At 49.7% G+C, this 17,126-nt stretch overlaps 8 protein-coding genes across 8 annotated transcripts; 3 read left to right on the top strand and 5 right to left on the bottom strand.

Moving 5' to 3' along the window:
* Positions 1–2,511: 2,511 nt before the first annotated feature.
* On the top strand, positions 2,512–3,351 carry Z518_10851 (uncharacterized protein; the record flags this gene model as incomplete). Its single annotated transcript, XM_013411682.1, has 4 exons — positions 2,512–2,594; positions 2,651–2,706; positions 2,776–2,975; positions 3,283–3,351. The coding sequence occupies 4 exons, from the start codon at positions 2,512–2,514 to the stop codon at positions 3,349–3,351; spliced, it is 408 nt and encodes a 135-aa protein (XP_013267136.1).
* Positions 3,352–4,232: 881 nt separating this feature from the next.
* Z518_10850 (uncharacterized protein) lies at positions 4,233–5,183 on the bottom strand (the record flags this gene model as incomplete). The annotated part of the gene is made up of 3 exons (XM_013411681.1): positions 4,233–4,753; positions 4,848–4,962; positions 5,058–5,183. The coding sequence occupies 3 exons, from the start codon at positions 5,181–5,183 to the stop codon at positions 4,233–4,235; spliced, it is 762 nt and encodes a 253-aa protein (XP_013267135.1).
* A 507-nt stretch (positions 5,184–5,690) lies between these two features.
* Z518_10849 (5-formyltetrahydrofolate cyclo-ligase) lies at positions 5,691–6,489 on the top strand (the record flags this gene model as incomplete). The annotated part of the gene is made up of 3 exons (XM_013411680.1): positions 5,691–5,778; positions 5,826–6,320; positions 6,389–6,489. 3 exons carry the CDS (start codon positions 5,691–5,693, stop codon positions 6,487–6,489), a joined length of 684 nt encoding a protein of 227 aa, XP_013267134.1.
* Positions 6,490–6,699: 210 nt separating this feature from the next.
* On the bottom strand, positions 6,700–7,004 carry Z518_10848 (uncharacterized protein; the record flags this gene model as incomplete). The annotated part of the gene is made up of 2 exons (XM_013411679.1): positions 6,700–6,813; positions 6,864–7,004. 2 exons carry the CDS (start codon positions 7,002–7,004, stop codon positions 6,700–6,702), a joined length of 255 nt encoding a protein of 84 aa, XP_013267133.1.
* A 438-nt stretch (positions 7,005–7,442) lies between these two features.
* Z518_10847 (uncharacterized protein) lies at positions 7,443–10,620 on the top strand (the record flags this gene model as incomplete). The annotated part of the gene is made up of 5 exons (XM_013411678.1): positions 7,443–7,571; positions 7,630–7,722; positions 7,773–8,051; positions 8,143–8,233; positions 8,288–10,620. The coding sequence occupies 5 exons, from the start codon at positions 7,443–7,445 to the stop codon at positions 10,618–10,620; spliced, it is 2,925 nt and encodes a 974-aa protein (XP_013267132.1).
* A 1,076-nt stretch (positions 10,621–11,696) lies between these two features.
* Positions 11,697–13,034, bottom strand: Z518_10846 (uncharacterized protein; the record flags this gene model as incomplete). The annotated part of the gene is made up of 1 exon (XM_013411677.1): positions 11,697–13,034. The coding sequence occupies one exon, from the start codon at positions 13,032–13,034 to the stop codon at positions 11,697–11,699; it is 1,338 nt and encodes a 445-aa protein (XP_013267131.1).
* Positions 13,035–13,240: 206 nt separating this feature from the next.
* Positions 13,241–14,589, bottom strand: Z518_10845 (uncharacterized protein; the record flags this gene model as incomplete). Its single annotated transcript, XM_013411676.1, has 2 exons — positions 13,241–13,757; positions 13,808–14,589. 2 exons carry the CDS (start codon positions 14,587–14,589, stop codon positions 13,241–13,243), a joined length of 1,299 nt encoding a protein of 432 aa, XP_013267130.1.
* Positions 14,590–15,360: 771 nt separating this feature from the next.
* On the bottom strand, positions 15,361–15,972 carry Z518_10844 (uncharacterized protein; the record flags this gene model as incomplete). Its single annotated transcript, XM_013411675.1, has 2 exons — positions 15,361–15,615; positions 15,679–15,972. 2 exons carry the CDS (start codon positions 15,970–15,972, stop codon positions 15,361–15,363), a joined length of 549 nt encoding a protein of 182 aa, XP_013267129.1.
* Between the last annotated feature and the right edge of the window lie 1,154 nt (positions 15,973–17,126).

Raw genomic sequence — 17,126 nt, 5'->3', positions numbered from 1 at the left:
GGGGGGGGGGGGGGGGTGTTCGCGGTTTAGTCCTGCACAGGGAAAAATGGGCGAAGAGGGGGGAATCACAGTGGTCAGTGCAGAGGGAAAGTCCAGGGAATGCTTCGGCTTCGGAGCGGGTAGCGGCTGGCGGGTACCGCGCGGCCCATTAGCTGGCTAGGGGGATCATTTTTTTATTCGCACGCCATCACACTCTCCACGTTGACCACTTTTTATACACTGCACACAGTCAAATTGATGGTCAGACAATACTAATTCGGGCCGATCCCAACGTGTAGAGTCCGACAAGGTGGTAGTCGTAGGCTCACAGCAAAGAGAACTTAGTGATACGTACCCCATGGTGTCGGCTGCCACATCTGGCCTTCTGACCACTGGCCAGAGGGCCACCGACTACTAGTTCAAGGCTAAGGGCCTTTTTAGGCAGCCCAAGACATGATTTTCTTTTCTTCTCACTGCTCGCTTTTGCACGTCTTTCCCCCGTCCTGAAATTTTAGGCTTGTTCCAGTAAGCGGGGATTTGCTGCTCTAAAGAGCCTCTAAGGCCACAAACAGCTAAGCAAGTTTTGTAGCATGGCGGGGCAGCGACTTGCTGAGCTGAAGATGAGTATCAACCTTCACGTTCATCACATTGCTAGCTTAATTAATTGTCATCGCATCAGCTAGACCACCCGGCCCTTTGCGGAGGCTTATTCTATATTAGCTGGCCGGAGTTTGCGTGGATACATGGTTCGCCACGGTGAAGGGGGGACTTTGAGTTCAGGCAAGTAAATGGAGAACAAACAGGATCGAACCACTTTCCCATCACAACATACTTCTTGCTATACATAAGGATACTAGCCCGAGTAGGTACCTGCTGCCAGCCTGCACGTACTACAGTCGCGCGGAGGCTATGAACCGAGTATGCAGTACATGTCGTCTCGAATTACTACCTAGCATTCGCTACCACTGACCAGCTGACATTGTGAAACAGGTCGTGGTCCATCCCGTTTATCCCCCTCGTCCCGAACGGCACGCTCTTAGTTAACCCGACTCACCGAAAAGCTAGGCTCGCAGGCCTAGAGATAGTAGCCATTATATCACGATATTACTCCTGATGCTCTCAGCCGGTCCACCCAAGATCACGATGGTGACGATTCCGAGGGCTTGCTGACAACTGCATGAAGGCCTTGTCTTCCCCACGCTTCGCACCTCCCTCGACCCCCGGCTTCGATCAAGGCTGCATGCACACGAACCAATCACCTGGTGCTCTTGACACATCCCCCATCCTTCGACACATATAAACTTGCCCTCGTCACAAACCTATAAAACCGGGTTGAATCACATCATTGCGCATTTCTGAACCACACCCTATCTTGTGCAACCCACGTCGGTTGGATCCGACCAACATCGAAGACGAAGAATGAGTGCGGAAACAGCCAACCGAGCAAGGCTCGCTTAGCTTCGGCAAAGTTTAAAAAAAAAAAAAAAAAAAAAATTCAAACTGTCTACCCAATTCAATTGCATCGACTGATTTTCTTCCCAATCAATCAGTCGGAGGTACCAAAGATACAAAAAGATAGCGAAAAGTTCGCCCTTACTAATCGATATTGCATCTGGATCTCTGGTCTGCAGCGGTCCTGATTAATTGACCTTTTCCTCCTTTCCTTGCCTAGCCTGACCAGGTCGGATGTTCTATCCTATTCCATGCTCCGTAGACGCATGCCCGACGTCCGAAGATTCAGATTCAGAGCGATGATTTCAGGACGGTCTACCCCTGCTCAAGACCCAAGACCTTACCCCGTGTTGGCAGCCCACCTTGTCCGTCCCATTTGCTGCTGAACAAGCCTTGATCTGCAATATGACGGATCCTAGAGAAAGAGACAGGGCGGACAACGTGGATCAGACGAAAGGACCAGACAGCCAAACAGGGCTACGCATAAATGGACAGATCCAGTCGCCGAGGAATATTGTTTTGTTGGAGATTCCTCGTCTTGCTCCCCTCTTTCTCCACGCCTTAATACCCAATCATGGTTGTTGGGAAAAGGTGAGGCTAATGCATCGCCCGACAGAGGCAGATGCCCACTTAGAGCTCGAGCCGTCTCCCTTCTCCGAGCAGGAAATGGCTGCCTGGTGCCCATTGAGATCACACAAACCAGGAAATCCATTCTCACTCACCACTGCCTGGTGCAAGCGTTTATCCAAGAAACACAAACCCCCTCTCTCACGTGACAATCCCGGAATGGATGAAATTTGGTCCGCTACTTGGCCCCCGTCTTTGTCGTATCTGCTGATTGGGAATACGCCGACGACTTTATTGAAGAGGACACAATTCGATATCTTCTCCTGACTGCAGCCTAGAGCATATCGAGGTGAGTCTGCATTAGGATTGAACATAAAGGTGGGCCTTCGAAGCAGTTTCCTACGCCATTCCTCGCTACACCTCATCATTCGTACTCCAATACTCAACCCCAACAAAGAAAGAAAAAAGGGGAAAAAAAAAAAAAAAAACCAGATCGGTCTGAAAGAAGGCAAGATGTCCGACGTTTCCAGCCCTATCAGTCCTACCAAGCCGAAGTCACAGACCTATGAAGGGGGATGTCATTGTGGAAAAGTCAAGTAAGGAGCATCGATTCAAGCAGTCACGGGCGAGCCATCATACTAATATCAATTAGATTCACCGTGAAGCTGTCTCCTCCCGTCGAAGATGGACCAGTGACTAGCTGCAATTGTATGTCGAACCAGATTGATCCTTTCCAACAACTGTAGCCCTCCTTCATGCTGACTCTTTGCTGCACAGGCTCGATTTGCCACATCAATGGATACTTGATGGTCTACCCTCTTGAATCTAACATCACCTGGATCAGCGGCTTCAACGACCTAACTACATATACGTTTGGCAAGGAAAGAATTGCCCACTCCTTCTGCTCAATTTGTGGAACTAGCATTGGCGGGAAGAGCACAGATCCCAACTTTTTTGCGGATAATCGGGCTGTGAATGTAAGTGTTCAACCGTATTTCCATTTATTCTCAAGTCAATTAGCACAAGCCAATTTTCCAGCCAATATCCTGCGACTTTTTCAATCTTCGGCGTTTTCACTGAACACCCGAATCTCATCATGAGATTCCGGAAAGTGTAGTGGCATGATATTTATTCCGAGTTCAGCCAAATTCTCCGTTCCTTTCGTTCTTGTGCCTCCCTACCATGTACAGAATCATGAGACACCTTTCCCATTGATATGATATTCAAAACCGTCTCTGAAAGGGAAAGGTTGATCAGAACTGGCAGACTAACAACCCAACCTAGGTGCGCACGCTCAAAGGGATCGATATCGACGACTTGAAATTGAGGAAAGTAAACGGTCGTTCTGGATAGAACAATTTCTCATCCAAACCTCTCTCTACTCCCTTGTACTCTTATGCAGTGTCCCCGAAACTGGAACAAGATAATTTCGTGTCTTTTGAAGAACTCACCTGAGGAGAACGCGCTCGGTCGAAGGCTGCTTATGCTAGAGACACACAAGTTACCAAACTAGCCAAAGATTGAAAAGGAAGAAAGGGAGGGAAGAAAAGCAAAGCACGAAAACAGCTGTCCTTCTCATTCCGTTCCATTTTAGCTCGCTTTCTTCAGGTCGTGGATCCATACTGACACCCTCTCGCCGCCGTATAGAAAAGTCAATGGCCGCATCATTGGCACACCTTCGCGTGAGGAACTGTCCAAGCCCGGCGTTTACCTGAACCACCTTTGAGATACAGGGTTGTCTCCTGGGACGGTTGAGTGGGTGAGAAGTCGGCAAGACAAACAAGTGCAACAAAACAGAAAATGGAAAGAAACAAAATAGCTGTGAGGCTGAAATTCAGTTTTCCAATGGGCAAATTGTATTATCATACTTTGCACTGGACCGCAACACCTAACATACATCACACCTGTCTCCTCCCACGACGAAACTATGCCGTGCATTCTGAACACACGCTATATTTCCTAACGACATTTGAATTTTGTCTATTTCTAAGCAGGTTCCTCTTTCCACTAGCAATAAAATCAATCGTTCCGTCGCCAAAACCTAGCGTCCGCACGAATATAACGCCTCGAGCGCCGCTTGGAAATGCGAAATGTGCGGCTTCCTGCGCAATGGAACATGTCAATGAGAGCGATAAAACTGTACGGCTTGCATATGTCGAGAAATGAGAAGAGCGAGTCGAAGGTATAAACTGGCGTGGAAGTTCTGCATTTCTCCCGTTCCCAAAATACACCGCTTACAACGACGTGGGCATCATATACATGACAGTCCCAATCGCGGTGAATCCAACACCAATCCACCACCAACGATCGGCATTATAAGGTTCTTTAGGTGTGATGATAGCGTTCTTGTTCGTGGGTTCCAGCCTTTCCTGGGCCTCATCACCGTCTCCTCCATCCATTCTCTTTACGCGACTCTTACCAGTGGCGCTGGGTGCGCTCGTCGGATTCAACGTCTGTGTGGGCAGCATCTGCGGCGGTGAGGCAGCCAGGTACATGGGCTGTATGGGGGAGCCGTCGAATTTGAACAGATTGAGACGAGGTACGTTGTGGAAAGGGTCCGTGTACACCGAGTACGATTTCATCAGCTCTGGTTGTTCGTAGCGGATATACACTGATTCGTCGTAGGAGCAGGGCGCAGAAGTCAATTGGCGGCCGTCCACGCCGAAGGGTTGTAGGACTAGACTGCCATTTCCTGGTAGGGAGTAGGTGCCGTGCTGCCACTGCATGATAGAGGAGGGGCAGTGTGGTGTTGTTGCTGCGAGGGAGCGTCAGAGATGATATTTATCGAAACGTCAGTGGTCCATCGTGTTTGGATCCAGTAGATGAAGGATGTGAGAAGAGTAACGTACGATTTGGAATGGCTCGATAGTAAGCCTCTTCATAGTAGCCGTCGCTGGTGAAGGAGTAGGAAATCCCAGCAAGTTCGGGCTCGATTAGTCTATCGGCGACAGGGTCGTAGAAGCCCTGATACACGCATCCATCAATTAACAAAGTGGCCTTTTTTTTAAAAAAAAAAAAAAAAAAAAATAGGGTAGAGAAATTGGCGGTCTGCAACTCACTGGGCCTGTCAGGACTTTCTTCGACTTGGTTGTCCATGTTCCTACGAGCGCAGGATCGTACTGCGCTCTTACGAGGGCGGCCAGGCCGAGAGAAACGGTCAAAAAGTTGTGTATCGAGGTGACCATTGTTGCATGACTATGTTGCAAGGTGTGAGAGATGACAAGAGGGAAGGGGAAAGAAAAGAATCAGTTGGGTAAGTTGGTGGTTGTGTGAATCCGGCTGATGCGCTGGGTGTTTCTCACCCTGAGCCTTGCTTGGGGTTGACGCGCGGAGGCTGTGAGGCTCATTGTCATTGACAGGAACTTGACTGGGGGCTCAGGCTCACCAAGAAATTCTCGACTCCGCCACTGAGATCACGATTCTCTTTCATTCGTCCCTGAAGATCCCACCTCTCACCTCACCCGTTGCAAAAATAGTTGCTGAACACCCTTGTCCCGGTGAGATCGTCTTTCATCTACACGAGGTCCCAAGACCCCGTATATCAGCATATTCGGCCTCCATTTCGCTCTATTCAAGTATGTCATAAGCCTACGAACAGTCTGCAAGTTCACAGTGTGACGATGCAACGAATCTGGGGACGGTACTCCATGAAGGCGAGGTCCATCACAAATCCTTTACGAGCACCGTCCACGATGGCTCTCGGCGAACGAAAAGCGTCAGTCCGAAGGAAAGTTCGAGAGGAGCTTCAGAAAATCGACTCACAGGAGATTGAAAGACAATGTAGGAAATCCCCGCAAGCAAGCATTGTAACAAGCTGATGGTGAAAGCGGCCATCATCACAAAGCACGTGCTACAATTGCCCTCGTATCAGAATGCAAAATCTATTGCCATATTCTTATCCATGCCAGGAAGGGAAGTCTCCACTCGTGATATTGTTTTGCAAGCTTTCGATGATGGCAAATCTGTTTTCGTTCCATACCTCCATCCAGGAGAAGCCCCCGAGTCCACGGTCATGGATATGTTGCAACTGCGAGACATGGAAGATTTTCACTCGCTAAGGCCTGATTCCTGGGGTATTCCTTCGCTTTCAAAGACTTCTGTGAACAAAAGAAGAAATGCGCTTGGTGGAATTGGTGTTTCGAATGAACCGCTGGACGGCCATCAGTGCTTTCCAATTCTTGACCTCATATTCATGCCAGCAGTAGCTTTTGACCAATCTCTTGGGCGACTCGGGCACGGCAAGGGATTCTATGACCGCTATCTCAAGACATATAAGGATGCTCTTGAGTCCAGCAAACCTGGACAAAAAATGCCACACCTGAGTAAGCGTCTCGATCTTCTCCTCCCCCACCCCCAAAAACCCTCCTGCCAACTGATCATTCTTTCATAGTTGGAATTGCCCTCCAGCAGCAGATGCTCCCACCAGGAGAGAATATTCCTGTAAATGAGGACGACTGGAAAGTGGATCAGGTAGTGGTAGCCGGGGTTTGAATGTGGCTCTACCAGGCCATTTTTCTGTTTACGAATGGCAATTGATGCATCGAAGGCATTTTCTGTTCAATCAACGATGGAAACGGTTCTGCTAGAGATCGTGGGGGCATATGCGTTTCTCGGTTTCGTCAATCCAGAGACTGTATTAATGACACATTGTCTCCCTTCAGTAGAATTTGTCCTGAGCGACATCAGTAAGAGTGTCGCCCTTCACAGTGGATCTTGACTCTTACCAAGCTGCCTTCTCTTGCCTGGAGCATCTCGTGTGGCCATTTGTACCTCAACCGCATCGTCAATAACAAGATTCATGAATTCGTCGAAACCCTGTTTCAACGATTAGCAGATATTCTCGAGAACTGAAGAGAGCTGCGGACCCGGATTCTGCCCTCGATGCGCGTGCGCAGGTTCTCATAGAGCCATATTGACACCGTCGAACGCTTCTGCAGCAGGCTGAATATGAAATGGATTGGTGCAAGAAGAGTTTTGCGTCCAGCACCACCACCTCGACCAGTCATGGTGGGCGTGATTTGAATCTCGACTCCTGTGCGATATGTTTCCTTGAAGACGGGGAAAGGACCAAAAGAAGCAGGGTGTCGTGATCCCCTGAAGCAAGCAATTATCTCCTCTCAAACCCGAATAATTGCGGTGTGCAATGGAGAAAAGAATGTTAAACTAGGGAATATCGATTCGCAAAAGCCCGAAATGCGGAGGGAAGTCTAGTGGGCCGCTGCCGAACAGGCAGAGTACTTAGCAAACTAGGGATCTTTCCTCCGGCGGTCATTCACAAACTACTTCATACCCACAAACACCCACTTTTCATCGTCTACAACCTCAATAACAATCGCTCTCTACCGTTTATCACAACCCTCGAATGACCACAACCACGGCGCTATCCTGATCATCAGGCGGGAAAGCCGATCATTTGCCCCGCGTCTCGTACCACTTTCTTCACCATGGCCGATAAAGCAGACACCACGACTGGTTTCACGCCGGTTCTTGCGGCGTTGGCGACTATGCAGAGCAATGTTGCTGGGAAAGAAAAGTCAGATGCACATGAATTCCTGGAGAAATTTCAGAAATCGGTTCGTTCAAACCCGAGAATGCTCAGTCACCAACACTCAGTCGCTCATTTGGCAATAGTCTGAGGCTTGGAATACCACGCATGAGATGTTACGGGACTCTTCAGCTCCGGTCGAGGCAAAATTATTCGCAGCGACTACACTGAAGGGAAAGGTTCGCCACCAACGCCATGGCGGAAAAACAGCAGATATTAATCTTCGCAGATTACCTATGATCTCCACCAACTCCCTCCCAGTGCCCTCACGCCCCTTCGAGATTCACTTCTATCTCTGCTTCAACTCTATATATCCGGCCCGCGACCAATCCGAACACAATTATGTGTATGCCTTGCGAGTTTGGCAATTCAGTTGACATCATGGAAAGACGTCTTGAGCACAGTGGGATCGGCAGTGGGTACCAGTCAGGATGGCGGAGATGGTCTACTCGACTTCCTGCGAATCCTACCGGAAGAGGTCACAGAAGGCCGCAAGATCAACCTTTCAGTATGTTCGACCGCGCAGCATTTGATGTTCGGCTTTTCAGCAACACCAACTTGGCCACCGATCACAATCTAATACAGCATTTTCAATCTAGGAAGAGGAACTTGCCGACAGGACCAAGGAACTCCTTGAGGATAACTCCACTCAGGTTTTAAATCTTTTGGTCTCGTACGCGAGGTCGTCATGTGAGCAAACGTCTTCATATTGTTGTTGCCCCAGGACTAACCCTGATTATTTAGCTCAAGCGGCCCACAACCCTCGGTTATATTCATGCATAGCATCATGGCTTCGAGAAATCCCAACCCTCGACGTTGTGAACTCGCCATTGCTCGACGACATCATTGAAGCTCTTGACGACAATGATTCTTTTGAATCTGCAGTGGATTGCCTTTGCACCATGTTTAGAGACACTCGAGATGTCGATGAATCGCTCAGCGTGATTCGGATCCTCTACCCCAGAATTGTCAATCTGAGGCCCATGATTCAACAGGGAGCTGATATGGAAGATCCAGATCTCATGAAAGGCATCACCAGACTCTTTTCAGAAGCTGGAGAGGCTTGGGTGGTTCTGATTGCGCGTATGCCCGCGGAATTTCGAGAGCTTGTTGAATGCGTCCTGGAATGTTGTGTGCGCGATCGAGACCGAGAAGCGATTTCGGTCACCTTTGTCTTCTGGTACGAACTCAAGCAGTCTCTGACCCTTGAGAAATACATGCCTGCTCGAGCCGCTCTTGCGGACTTGTATTCGAAACTGGTCGATGTCATGATCAAACACCTTGAGTTTCCCACTCCGGAAGATGGCAATGAAAAAGATCTGTTCGATGGCGACCGAGAACAAGAGGACAAATTCCGCAGCTTCCGACACAACATGGGCGACGTTTTGAAGGACTGCTGTGATGTTATTGGTGTCACTCCATGCCTCAGCAAAGCTTTTGCTCTGATACAAAGCTGGGGCCAGAAATATGCTTCCCAAGTATCAGGCACCAGCGTGCCTCATTGGCAAGAACTGGAAGCACCTCTTTTTAGCTTGAGGGCGATGGGACGCATGGTTAGCCCGGAAGAAACCTCGGTCCTTCCCCAAGTTATCCCACTCCTTACCACTGTTCCCGACCATGAAAAGTTGAAGTTTCAGGCCATTATGGCACTGGCCCGTTACACGGAATGGACGGCCCAGCACCCTGAAACGCTTGAAGCACAGCTCAACTACGTCATATCCGGATTCAGCCATAGCTCTCAAGAAGTCGTGCAAGCAGCAGCTTTAGCTTTCAGATTTTTGGGCACGGATTGCCAGAAGCTGCTTGGTGACCATATTCCACAGCTTCATCAGTTCTACGAAAGTGTCATTGACAAGCTTAAACCTTCCAGTCAAGAAGAGGTCACTGAAGGAGTTGCGGCAGTTGTGGCTGTTCAACCTGTCCCACAGACGTATGAAACCTTGAAAATGTTCTGTGACCCTGTCATGAACAGAGTGGTTTCATTTGCCTCGCATGCAAAGGATGAGAATGCTGAAAAGACCGTTGCTGATTATCTCGGACTGGTAACGATCTTTTTTGACTGGGTGCAACCTTACGTCTCTCCCTCCGAAGAAAATCCCGCTGTCAAATATTGTCAAGAAATACTGCCCGCCCTCTCTGGGATTGCCAAACACTTTACTCGATCGATACCGATATTAGAGAGAGTTTGCAAGTGCTGGCGCGTCATGGTTATTTCTTACCGGACTGCCATTGCTCCTCTTCTGGGAACTCTCGCGACGAGCATTGCCGAGGGGTTCGAGGCGTCACGACAGGGATGTTTTCTGTGGGCCACCGATGCAGTGATTCGAGAATTCTCATACGGTGCGGAATTCGTCGATGTAACGACCAGCGACAATGTTTTCCGATTCTTTGCTCAACAGGCCACTGTGTTCTTCAAAATTTTGACGGAAATACAACCGGTCGAGCTTCCTGACGTGATTGAGGATTTTTTCCGCCTCGCGTCAGATGCTGTCCGATTCTATCCCAACAAAACCATCACTTCGAATCTCGCCCTCCCCATGGTTCAAGCGTCCTTGACGGCTCTTACATTACAATCATTAGACCCAATTCAAGCAGCGTTGCACTTCCTGAGAGATTTTCTCGATTTTGGCTTTGAAAAGCCACCGATCTCGAATTTCAACGGGCCAAATGGTGAACCTGCTTCTGGAAGTCCGCCAGAAGTTCAAGCCGCCGTCAAGCAAGTCCTGACATCCACGGGGCAACAGCTGGTACATCGGGTTTTGACAGGAATGATGTTCAGCTTCCCCGAGGATTGTTTCCCAGATGCCTCGGGTGTTTTACTTTCTTTGTTCAATTTGGTACCCCAGGCCGCAGCTGAATGGGTTCAAGGAACGCTTCAGCTTCTCCCGGCCGGCACCATGAAACCAGCCGAGGCCAATAAGTTGATGAAAAATATCAGTGACAAATTACAACAAAATGAGCCACGTAAGGTGCGTGTCTTGCTCCAAGACTTCACCAATTCGTATCGAAGGAGAAACGTCGCCCCGCGCGAAGGATTAGGAAGACTGGAGGCGACCAGATTTAGATTCAGCGGCTGAAAATTGGCGGACTGACCCGCTCTTCTCTGCAAATTGGGACGTCTGTACATCATCGTATCGCTGTTTTCCTCACCGGAAATTCCTATTTCTGCACGTGCGAATATCGTCGCACCAGCAATCACCAAGCATCATCTCTGACATCCCTCCTTTTCTAGACGACTTCATTGAAATGGGATGCTGTGTTACGTTGCCGCGATTTGATGGATACCCAGATATTTTTGCTTTTGCTGCCTTCCAGGCCTCATCGATACAGTGCCAATAGAAACCACCAATGCAACAAATCCAGAATCGATCAATACATTTTGGACACCTTCCAGACTTGGAAAGCTTGAGATCGAGCTATTCACTGGTGAGAAGGCAGGGAGATTCCCCTGCTGGAGCAAGGCTGTGCAGAAAGGGGCAGTGTGTGGAATACTGTATCATCAGAAAGATGCCAGCTTGAATTTGCTTTCATCAGGTGCCATTAGGTTGCTTAGGGCCATGTGAAGCCGGGATCATGTCTTAAACGTGGAATGGCAAATCAGTGCCGGAATATCACTCTCTAGCCAGTAGCCCTGTGGCTGTGGTTAGGTAGAACACTTAGTATGAAGGAGGAGATCCCCACAATCTGATCCGTTTCTATCACATCTTTTGATTCGTACATGAACACACTCGTTGTTAACTTATGTTATCTCACAAATTGCAGTTCGATCGCAATGTCGGGTGGAATTTGATTTATTAACTTGTCTTTTAGGGGTAGTGAGGATATGCAGATAAAAAATGGATGCTGGCAGGTCGATGGCCCTTTTCGGGGCTTTGTATCTTTGTTTTGTGATTGTGTGCGCGCATGTACATTTGATCGTAACGATATCGGACAATCCAATCCTACCCCACCAATTCCCGGAGATCCTATCCAATCCAACAGAAGAAATCAACTCGACCCATTCAACCAGAATCAAATCGAACGTGGTAACGTCCAACGTGGCTGATTTCGAATTGCCATGCTGTTCAATGGATGGGCCGACATTCAAATCGGCATCTTTCAGTCCAGCCGGGCACAAAATGTAGAGGAGTCGCCCACTTTGACGTCGGTCTCGCTATGACTCGCGCTTCCGACATATCCCAATGACGACCGAGATATCATCGAGCTTTCCACCTTCTGCGGCAATACCTTCGTCGAACGCGCGCTCCATGTACGGAGACTCGGCGTTGGGGTCTTGAGCGATCTCTCGCGCGGCATTCATGAGTGTGCGGGCAACATAGACGACGCCGTCACGAGCTTCCTCTTCGCCCTGCAGCCACTTGTCGACGCTATGGCTGATGTTCTCGCAGATCTCGTGCTCCCACAAGTTATCTGTCACGCCGTCGCTGAGCACGGCAACCACGTCGCCGACTTCGATCTCCACGATATCCGTGACGGCGTTGGACACGGGGGTATCTGGAGAGTTGGTCCCGAGTTGACGTGGGCAGTCGAACCAGTGCCATTGTTCTTTCGAGCGGTAGAGGACTTCGTTTGACAATGGTCGCACTAAAAGAACTTTGCAGTCACCGAGCGTCGTGGCCAGGACTACGGGCGTTGGAGAGGAAGAGGGGGTCCGTTTGTAATGCAGCAAGGCGGAAGAAGCGGTTGTCGTTCCTAGGATATCATTCGCATCTGGTTTCTTGTCATCTGCGTCCGACGATGAGCAGTCCTGGGCAGTGGGCTCTGCGTTCTCTTGAGCCTCGGAATCGGATTTGAAACTCCCCTTCGTAGCGGCCTTCGTCTGGTCATAGGCGTCCTGTAGATTCCGAATCGGGTTCAAATCTGCCAGTTCCACCTCTTTGCCGCCCCGGAACGACTTTTCCACTTCAAGGGCCCAAAAGTGTGCGATCAGTCTAGACCACAGTGCAGCGTGTCCGCGTTCTTTCTGCGCCCACGCTCCAACTCCGTCGTTTACCGCGACGAAGTTTTGATCTCCGATGATGATGGCATCGTCGCCGTTCGTGATACCGAGAATGGGCTGGCCGTTGATAGATGGTCGACGGCCGCGGACGGGGTTGTGTGTCGTTAGTGGGTCGGAAAAGGAGCCTGAAGGTAAGGAGACAAAAGGTGGTGGGAAGGGTCGAGACGGTCGTTTGGCAAATATGGAGTAGCCGGTTTCAAGGTAGAATGGCGAGGATGGACTCGGCGAAAGGTATTCGGAGGACTCGTCGTCCGAGGGAGCAGTGGTGCGACCTTCTGAGATGAGGTATCGACGATGATGGAGGGTGGAAGTAGTGAATGTGCCGAAGGGGAAATGTCGACGTTGAGGTGGAGGAGATCGTTGTGTGAGAGGTACTGATACACATAAAGGTGGTGGTCGACAGAAACAGACCCCAGAGGCACGGATGATGCGGTGGTCAAGGTCCTTGTGTGCTACAGCATACCGGGAGCATCGGGCCACTTGAGCGAGCATGGAAAGGACCAGAGCGCTCTCATAATGAGATGCGCCTTGCCTGGTGGAATGTGTAGGGAAATGATGCTAGGAAAAGTGCGAAATGTTGAGGAGACATACGTCTTGCCGACCTGATAGTGCGATGGTCTTATCTCCGCGTTTCTCCACCATTCGTTTAGGCTTTGGGGCGTCGAACAAAAACGCCCGTTGTACACAGAATATCTACCTCAGTTATTCTTCCTCCGCCGCCAACTCGAATGACCTCGGGGATTCCGAATCAACTCATTCCAAATCTCCAGATCGGGGGCCGACGGGCCATATTTGAGCAGGGCAGCCTCCACCGACAGTTTCGCATACTTCATCGCTCCCCGGGCACTTCCCACTGCATTGTACGTCAAAGCCGCATGTCCATAGGCGACGTCGAGAAAAGCGTCCAAGCCTTCTTCTTTGTATAGCCGGACCAGCATCTCCGCTTTCTTAACACTAGCTGTGGAATTAGACTCCCAGTTCCCCAGGCTCCATTGAAGCGCGTGGATATCGTTGACCGCCCGATCCGACAGTTCGCCATTCTGACATCGTGGGCAGGTGCAAGTGAAATGGAATGAGTCTTTGAGATATTGCCGGCGAGCGGCATGAAATTGAAGCGGTGGCGAGTAAGAAATGGTAATCTCCTCGTCCTCGAAAATATCCCTCGCCGCATGAACATAATGAGTCAAAAGGCTAGGCTCGAGATAATACTGTGCACTAACAGGGGGGTCAGTCACGATCATGGTTAACCGGTCAAAAGCACATACTTTGGTCCACAGGCATGATTCATTCGTGATGTCTCAGGAAAGACTGCCAGATGCATTTGACCGCCAACCTGCATTTCAAAGGCATTCGCTTTCACCACGTCCTGCACGATCACACTCGGCTCGCCATAAATCGTTGCAAGGCTGAAATATTGCTCTCGGCTTGTGGCTGGGAGTTGGTCGACGGCCAGCCGCAGATATTTTTCTCGCTCTGGTGTTGAAAGGACATTTTCCATATGCGCAAGTAGATAAGGTGTGTATGCTGCGATGAGATCTCCACGCTTCATCTGGTGCTTTGCGAGGACACCGAGACCTTTCCCTGGAAGCTCCCTTGTGTACCACGGGCGATCGGGAGAATTTATTCCATGATCCGAGAGGACTGATGGGTCTTGGAATGGAAGAAGTGCCGCAAACTCCTCTGCTATTTGGGGCGTGGTGAAAATAGAGACTCCTCTTCCGTTGCTGAACGTTGCGTTCGTATATACACATAATTGGTTGTCGAGACCTTCTAAGAACTCCGTGCACACCGGTTCATATGACCATGGGTGGAACTCCGTCGTGACGCTTCCATCTGCACTGGAAGAATTGCTCTGAATTTCAGATAGAAGTCGTCCTTGTTCGCTCTCATAGATAAAAGCCCCGTCGGTGGTATTTTCCGGGGCATTGACCCGAGTTTCATCCTGATGCGTTTGAGACGTGGCGCTCGTAGGTGCCGAATTCGAGCACGACGCAGCGCAAAAGAAGATAAAGGAAAGGATAATTATCGAGAGCTGCTCATTCCTCATCTTGTCACCTGCTCCCAACGCATAAACCAGGGACAAAGAACAAATAAAAAGGGGGGAGACGGAAGGAAATTGAGATGGTTACTGGTACAATACTTTGCCAAAAGCACATCTTGAAACACCTTGTGGTGATGCGTTGTTTCAGATTCCTCCTTCTCCCTGACTGAGTTTCAATGATCAAAATAGGCGTGTGGGATTCACATGACGCCAGGAAATAAGATGTGACTTTCATCTGGACCTGTGGACTTTGATTTCGGGAGACGAACATGCACGAACGAGCAGGCCTAAAATGAGAGTTATCGTCTGGCAGCAACTGGCGCCGCAAAATTTAAAATGTGATCTTCGTCAGATAGGGCTGTGTTAAGTCCGATTTGGACCATCACCTGGGTACGTTTTTCTGCTATCTATGTTGTACAGGGGAATGGTTATGGCACAGAGGCTCGTGGTCCATATCCTAGCACACAATGCAACTCTACGAGAGATTATTTCAGCCGGACTCGAGGCGCGGGCACATCTGTTGTCGAAAGATGCCTCGGGCTGTCAAGACGCTATGATTCTCTCTCCAACGATAGAGACGTTCCTCGCGCGAAACTGTACCGCCGCTCACCCGGGTTGTGTACGGAGTCCCGAGAAGAGGTCTCGTTGCTGATTAGGGCCCATTATCCCATGGGTGTGAGTCAAGCCGCAGGCTTTCCAGGTCGGATCCGTCGAGAGAGTGACCGCCGCAACCAACTTTTCGTCCATTCAATTGTCGACAAGACCCTAAGTCCCTCTCTAGTTGATGAAATTGACACAAAACCCGTGCAGGATCAGACTCCCAAAGATAAAATCCGCAAACGCTCTCTCCGTACTGATCTTTCCATCTTCGACCAGCTCTTCACTGACACCATCGATCGGTTTGCCAGTGGGTTTCTTCGCAGCTGAGGATGCACCCAGGGGTGGTCGTTCCGAGGTCTGCATGCGTAGTGAGGCTGTGAGAACGAATTGGCCGACTGCGGCGCAGAAGCCAGACAAGAAGGCATTGAACGGCTGTCATTCATGTTAGAAGATTCATCATTCGTTGATGTCGTTGACAGAAAGAGGAAAACGTACATAGGTTCCTGCCAATACGCAATAGAGAAATTGTATCACACCAATGACCACAAGGAAGGCCATGAAGACGTCCAGCAGCATTGTCCGCGATGGAGTATCCTGAAGGTATTTATTCCATACATGGACGATGATTTCTTGCGGCGAGGAGCGAGGTGATAATGAACTCTGCGTTTGAGGTTTTCCGGCAGTGGCGGGAGGAGAGGAGACGGGGCCCGCGGGAGTTCGTCCTGCTGGTGATGGTTTGGCTCCTGAAGTCTTTGTGGCGGCCGAGTGAGACGCGGGTTTTTTGGCCATGGCGGAGGGAAGACTGCAAGATGGAGTGGTCAAGAAGGATCTGTATGGGAGGAGCCTTTTTGCTGGTTTGACTCAATGCATTGGAATCTCACAAATTCAACGGATGAAGCGACGTTGTTGTCAACTTAGCGTCAACGAGAGAAATGCCCCCCCGTTGCCTCACCTTAGTCAGACCAGAAGGGTCTGAGATGCTGAGTCTGGCACGGTTCGGACTCAATGTCAACCACAGATAGCTACTCCTGTACTTGAGTTCATATCCTTTGTCATCCTACGTTTTACTCACATATAGCTGTGTGCTCCGTAGTAGATAGAACTAATTTCGACGATGACTAACTCAGGGGAAAGTAATTTTGGGCGAAGGAAGGAGAGAACGAGAGTATAGCAAGTTCAGGGAACACAAAAAGGCACCGGGATGTTGCCATCTAGGTATTTATATATTCAAGCGCCCGAACCTTCATCTGATTCCGTCTCTTTACAATGTCTAATTTGCTCTTCGCAGCATCTTCACGTGCTTCAATCTCTTACAAAGCTTGAGGCAAACACAATGTATTGACTATCAGGGGTTTTAATTAGCATTTCAATCTTGACCACAATCTCCTTTGCTCAGGTCGGTGCGCATTTGCAAGTTGCTGGGGCCACGGGCGTTCCAAAAGGGGAAGCTGATGGCTTCCAAATGATGCCAAAGGTGGGAAGATGTTTCAACCACAGTCCATACCGACGATCTGTGGGGGGTTCGAAGACTCCTTAGAGCTATCTGTTCCGTGGACTCTCCCATCAACTGCAACAGCGATTCATACGTGGACAGCCTTGGTAGCAGAATCATCACTAGTGCGTTTGTCCCCCACAAAAAACTGGCATTGACTTTCTCATTGGCACCTGTGAGGATGCCTCGAGATGTGTGCAGATCGCCTTTGAGGTGGGCCTTCAAGCTCAGATCAGTGATGGCGGTGGTGACGACACTGCTCCCTCAGGGATTGTTGATAGTGACCCTTTAACGAAGCGAGCAGCTTCGGGGCTGAATGAAGAAGGGAACATGGGAAAGAACAATGACCAGAGCCTATTGCTGTTGTCTCGACTTGTTGAGGCACGTTGTTGGTAATAGCAGGGTCTAGCTCTGCAGCAATCTTATGACCACGGTAGTAGTCCTGAACGAC

Source organism: Rhinocladiella mackenziei (genome assembly GCF_000835555.1).
Source record: "Rhinocladiella mackenziei CBS 650.93 unplaced genomic scaffold supercont1.10, whole genome shotgun sequence".
In the NCBI taxonomy this organism is placed as follows: Eukaryota; Fungi; Ascomycota; class Eurotiomycetes; order Chaetothyriales; family Herpotrichiellaceae; genus Rhinocladiella; species Rhinocladiella mackenziei.
The sequence above is the reverse complement of the archived record's forward strand: the minus strand, read 5'-3'. Positions and strand labels throughout refer to the sequence as shown.